The 6,197-nt window shown below is 49.9% G+C and overlaps 1 protein-coding gene across 2 annotated transcripts in view; it reads left to right on the top strand.

Annotated features, from left to right (window-relative positions):
• The first annotated feature begins 3,008 nt into the window (after window positions 1-3,008).
• Window positions 3,009-6,197, top strand: part of GRIPAP1 (GRIP1 associated protein 1) — a 28,750-nt gene continuing 25,561 nt past the window's right edge. Inside the window, exons 1-3 of one of the 2 annotated variants that reach the window (XM_032756908.2) lie at window positions 3,009-3,087; window positions 5,743-5,809; window positions 5,948-6,009. In XM_032756908.2, the coding sequence (XP_032612799.1) occupies window positions 3,046-3,087; window positions 5,743-5,809; window positions 5,948-6,009 (171 nt within the window). In that variant the 5' untranslated portion in view covers window positions 3,009-3,045. The remainder of the gene's footprint in view (window positions 3,088-5,742; window positions 5,810-5,947; window positions 6,010-6,197) is intronic. The other variant, XM_058441533.1, reaches the window with a different exon arrangement.

The raw sequence follows: 6,197 nt of genomic DNA, 5'->3' as shown, positions 1-6,197 counted from the left end.
CGGGAGGATAACTTGAGGTTAGGAGTTTGAGACCAACCTGGCCAACATGGTGAAACCCCATCTCTACTAAAAATACAAAAATTAGCTGGGCATGATGATGGGTGCCCGTAGTCCCAACTACTTGGGAGGCTGAGGCAGGATAATCTCTTGAACCCGAGAGGCAGAGATTGCAGTGAGCCGAGATTGCGCCACTGCACTCCAACCTGGGCAACAGAGGGAGACTCCGTCTCAAAAGAAAAATAATAATTAAAGTAAAAAAAAATAAGAACAGATATTAAAATGGTTCTTCGTGGTATATATCTGTAGTCACAGCTACTTGGGGGGCTGAGGTGCGAGAATTGCTTGAGCCCAGGAAGTCAAGGCAGCAGTGAGCCCTGATTGTGCCACTACACTCCTGCATGGGCGATAGAGCAAGACCCTGTCTCAAAATAAAATAAAATAAAATAAAAATAAAAAAAGTTCGGGCACGGTGGCTCATGCCTGTAATCCCAGCACTTTGGGAGGCCGAGGCAGGTGGATCACCTGAGGTCAGGAGTTCAAGACCAGCCTGACCAATGTGGTAAAACCCTGTCTCTACTAAAAATACAAAAATTAGTCGGGCATGGTGGTAGGCGCCTGTAATCCCAGCTACTTGGGAGGCTGAGGCAGGAGAATTGCTTGAACCTGGGAGGCAGAGGTTGCAGTGACCTGAGATCACACCAATGCACTCCAGCCTGGGCAACAAGAGTGAAACTCTGTCTCAAAAAAATAAATAAATAAAAATTAAAAATAAAATAAAATGGACCTTAAACATAGGACAAGGTGGTGAATCTCACTCATAATAAGAGAAACACAAATTAAAACTACACTAAGAGAATGGATAAACAAATTGTGGTATAGTCATACTATGGATTTTGTTTTGTTTTGTTTTGTTTTTGAGACAGAGTTTTCCCCTCTATCACTAAGGCTGGAGTGCAGTGGCACGATCTCGGCTGACTGCACCCTCCACCTCTTGGGTTCAAGCGATTCTCATGCCTCAGCCTCCTGAGTAGCTGGGATTACAGGCGTGTACCACCACTCCTAGCTAATTTTTGTGTTTTTAGTAGAGATGTGGTTTCACCATGCTGGCCAGGCTGGTCTTGCACTCCTGACCTCACGTGATCCACCTGCCTCGGCCTCCCAAAGTGCTGGGATTATAGGTGTGAGCCACTGAGCCCGCCCGGCCAATACTATGGAATTTTACTAATCAATAAAAAGAAAAAAAGATATTTATACACAAAACAACTTGGATGAATCCCAAAAGGATTATGGTGAGTGAAAGAAGCCAGACAGAAAAGGATACATCCTGTCTCACTCTATTTGCGTGAAACTCTGCAAGAGAAATGTAATCCAGTAACAGGAAGCCAATCATTGGTTACCTGGGATAGAGGGTGGGGTTTGGGATAGGGTATAAAGGAATCAATGTTCCCTATCTTGCTTGTGATGGTGGTTACAAGGTTGTATACATTAGACAAAGCTCACTAAATTGTACCCTTAAAATGGGTGCATTTATATATATAGACAGATCAATAGCGTTATCTTTCAATAAAGTTAATTAAATCAAGAAAGGAAACAAAGAGTCCTGGCTGGAAATCTTTTCTTTTTCTTTCTTTCTTTTTTCTCTTTTTTTCTTGGAGACAGAGTCTCGCTGTATCCCCCAGGCTGGAGTGTAGTGGTGCGATCTCGGCTCACCACAACCTCTGCCTGGCGAGTTCAAGCGATTCTCGTGCCTCAGCCTTCCGAGTAGCTGGGATTACAGGCGCCCGCCACCACGCCCGGCCAATTTTTGTGTTTTTAGTAGAGACGGGGTTTCGCCAGTTTGGCCAGGTTGGTCTCAAACTCCTGACCGCAAGTGAACCGCCCGCCTTGGCCTCCCAAAGTGCTGGGATTACAGGCGTGAGCCACCGCGCCCGGCTCTGCTGGAAATATTTTTCCACAGCAGGGAAATCATTAACTTCTATGAAAATAAGACGAAGGCTGGGCGCGGTGGCTCACTCCTGTAATCCCAGCACTTTGGGAGGCCGAGGCGGGCGGACCACCTGAGGTCGGGAGTTCGAGACCAGCCTGACCAATATGGAGAAACCCCATCTCTACTAAAAAAAAAAAAAATTAGCCGGGCGTAGTGGCGGGCGCCTGTAATCCCAGCTACTCGGGAGGCTGAGGCAGGAGAATCACTTGAACTCGCCAAGCGGAGGTTGCTGTGATCGGATATCGTGCCATTGCACTCCAGCCTGGGCAACAAAAGTGAAACTCCGTCTCTCAAACAACAACAACAACAACAACAACCAGAAAGAAAGAAAAAAGAAGAAGAAAAAAACTACACTGAGATACCATTTCTTACTCTCAGATCGGTGAGGGTTATAATGAATTGTAATAATTGAATGAGCCTGGTGTTTCACCACCCCGGTTTGTTTTTGTTTTTGTTTTGTTTTAATGTAGCTTTTTCGTTTGATTCACTGTCACTCTTTCCACTCTGCTATTTTTATTGGTGGCTAAGTCCTTTACCTAACGTGACGTGCAGTATCATGATAACAAAATAAGTGTCAAACCTTAAAAAAAAAAAAAAAAAAAGGCCAAAGGCTTTACAAGAGGTGGGATTCCCCTTTGGGGTCTCCCGGAGGAGGGCGGGAACAAGACCAGAGCGAAGCTTCCGCTTTCATTTCTATGGTTATTAAGTTACCCATTCTCATTAAAGGAGTACCGCGGAAGGGTGATTTTCTGTCGGCAAAGACTTCCCTAGCGACGAGTCCACCCATGAAACGGGGATGTAATAATGTCGTATCACAATGGGTGGCCTAGAAGAGCCCAAAAGCCAATCAGATGACTCACATTCGGGTAGAACGTTGTATTACAGTTCACCTGACCTGTCGGTTTCGTTCTCTTCTCTGCGTCTCCAAAATGCTGCCCTTCGGATTTAGGTTCTACCCCCTCCATTCCTGGCCAGTGGTTTGGTCCGACCTTAATACTGCCAGGAGGCGCGAGCTGCGTCTGCGCAGGAAGCTGGCGGGGGGGGGTGGGGGGAGGAACATGGCGCAAGCTCTGTCTGAGGAGGAGTTTCAGCGGATGCAGGTGCCGCTCGCGGTGGGAAAGACCACCTGGCTAGGCGACCCGGGGCGGGGTAGAGAGAGGTCGTGCTATCAGCTCTGAGAAGGGGTTGGTTGGGATGGACCCTGAGTTTATGGGGTGGGTCTGGAGAAGGGAAACTGAGGCTCAGAGTGGTAAGACTATTGGATTCCGAGATACTCTGCGGCTTTGAAGGTTGGGCTCTGTTAGCATTGTGGGAGGGGGAGAGCGCCCTTAAGTAGGCGGTACCTTACTCAGACCTGGAGGGGACGAGACTTTTGGGCCCGTGCAGGGCACAACGTCGGCGGGTGATGATAATGGGCTTTGAGGGAAGGAGATCCTGAGGAGGCGAAACCATTTTGTCTGGAGAAGAAGGAAGCGGGTGTTGGGTCGTTTGCGTCATGGTGGTGGGAGCCCTTGAGAGGGCAGAACCGTTAGCGGGTGGGAGGTGGTAAGTTTTGGGGAGATACCACTGTGCCCGGGGATTGGGGAAAGACCCCAGATGTTGTCATTGTTCCTGGGAGGTGGAGATCCTGTGCCATTGGTGGTTGGTAGTGCATCCTAAGAGGGGGCGGCACCATTGGATGATTAAGGGTGATCCCATTAGGCTTGGGGTGAAGAAGGCCATGAATGGGTAATACCATTAATCCCATTAACTGGGGGGAGGACCAGAGGAGGTAAAAGATTGATACCTTGGACTACAAGGAGGAAAGATCACTGGGTTTTGGGGAGGTACCCCCACTTGATTCTTTTGGGGGGACTCTGAGATGCAATGAAAGGCCATAGCATTGCACTATGAATGGGCCCTTGTTGAGAGGGTTCCTCACTGGGGGGCTCTGAACAGGGTCCTGCATGGGGAGGGGAGGAACTCTGAGGGAGGACAGGTAATCCAGTTGGTCCTTGAATGAGGGAAACTGGCTGTCCCTGTGTGAGGGACACTGAGAATGGAAGGGGGAGTTGATTAACCCATGAATGGGGAAGACCACTGTCATCTGAAGGGGATTCTAAGTGAGTAAGCGTCATCCAACTGGCCTACCCAAGGCCTTGTAGAGGCCTACCCTGAAGGGTGTAGGGCCATTCCCATTGGACCATGACTGGGGAGATCTTGAGGGGAGTGGGAGTACCCTTGAATGAGGAACATTGATCCCACTGGGCCATGAATGAGGGAGAAGTACTGGGCTTTGTTGGGGGGCAAGTCTCAGGGGGTACAGAGGATATTCCAATTGGACCAGTACTTGGAGAGACAGATCACTGGGTCCTGGGGAGGACAGGAGCAGGAAAGATTCTGTGAAGGCCAAGCCCTCTGACCTTGAGCAGACTACCAGAGAGTAGCGAGTGGAGGCTGGTGGCGTGGGAGGGAGGGAAAAGTCCTGGTAGAGGAAGGAACAGTAAGTTCCTTAATGGGAAGGAACCGGCCTTGCTAGGTAGAACCAGCCTCAGGGTCCTATAGGGCTGGTAGGGAGGAGGATGCTTAATTCTTTTTTTTTGAGACAGAGTCTCTCTCTGTCACCCAGGCTATAGTGTGCAGTGGCACGATCTCAGCTCACTGCAACCTCCACCTCCCAGGTTCAAGCGATTCTCCTATCTCAGCTTCCCTAGTAGCTGGGATTACAGGTGCGTACCACCACGCCCAGCTAATTTTTGTATTTTTAGTAGAGATGAGGTTTCACCATGTTGGCCAGGCTGGTCTTGAACTCCTGACCTCAAGTGATCTGCCCACTTCGGCCTCTGAAAGTGTTTGGATTATAGGTGTGAGCCACTGCGCCTGGCACTTTCCCTTAATTCTTTTTTTTTTTTTTTTTTGAAACAAAGTCTCACTCTGTCACCCAGGCTGGAGTGCAGTGGCACAACCTCGGCTCACTGCAACCTCCGCCTCCCAGGTTCAAGCGATTCTCCTGCCTCAGCCTCCCGAGTAGCTGGGACTACAGGTGTGCGCCACCACACCCAGCTAATTTTTTATATTTTTAGTGGAGACGAGGTTTCACCATATTGGCCAGGCTGATTTCGGGCTCCTTACCTCGTGACCCACCCGCCTTGGCCTCCCAAAGTGCTGGGATGACAGGTGTGAGCCCCCGCACCTGGCCCTCCCTTAATTATTGAAGGGGGCCTGGATGTAGTTGGAGAGCCTTGGAGGTGGGGGGACCCTGGAAAGCCCCTGACTCAATGAAAGTTGGGCAGAATACTTGACCCTCTTCCCTTAGGAAAGAGGGAGGAGGACAGGCCCTTAACCCCCTGCCATCAGGGGCCCCCACGTCTGGTCAGAAATATGGACAACACCCCTGACAGTGTGTGTTCAGTGTGTGGAGAAGTCAGCCAGGATGAAGAGGAGGAACTTTATCCTGTGGGCATGGAGAGCCAGGGAACTCACACAAGCAAAACCCTGACTGGGGCAGTGCTCTGGGATGGCCTGAGTGCAGCGTAGATTGTAGTGTGAGATGGAGGGGTGAGGCTGGCTGGGGTTGTAAGTGGAGCTGGAAAAGGTGAGCCAGGGTCTGAGGGCCTGGAAGGTCACTTTGGGTATAGCACATACAGGTCTTAAGGAGTAGCTACAGAGGCACATGGAGGGCGTAAGGTCTGTGGGGCTTAGGGGCTTGGTTCTCTCATGGTAGGGGTAGGAGTGCTTTCCTGACCAAGTCTTCTCTCTTCCTGCCTCCCCCAAAGGCTCAGCTCCTGGAACTCCGGACAAACAACTACCAGCTTTCAGATGAACTACGCAAGAATGGTGTTGGTGAGCCAGGAGGGCCTTATTAGATGGGGGTGGCTTTGGGGCATGGTGTCCGAGGTTTTCCCTCAGAGGCCTGGCAAGAAGGCCTTTCAGTTTCTTGCCACTGGCTGAGGCTGAGTTTCCCTGCTTTCCTGACACCAGAACTCACCAGTCTTCGACAGAAGGTCGCCTACTTGGATAAGGAGTTCAGCAAAGCTCAGAAGGTACCTCCTTCCACCCACCCATCCACCTACCCATCCACTCTTGCCTCTACCTATCTGACTCATTCATCCCTCCAGTGAGCACCTACAGTGAACCAGACCTAATGTTGCATGCTGTTTTCATGTAGTCATTTAAAGGATTCTCATGGAATTCTCTTTAGTTGCTAATTTTACCTAATCCTGCTTAATTT

The sequence above is a fragment of the Hylobates moloch genome, unplaced genomic scaffold (genome assembly GCF_009828535.3).
Source record: "Hylobates moloch isolate HMO894 unplaced genomic scaffold, HMol_V3 SCAFFOLD_7, whole genome shotgun sequence".
NCBI lineage: Eukaryota > Metazoa > Chordata > Mammalia > Primates > Hylobatidae > Hylobates > Hylobates moloch.
This window is presented reverse-complemented; position numbering and strand designations above follow the sequence as displayed.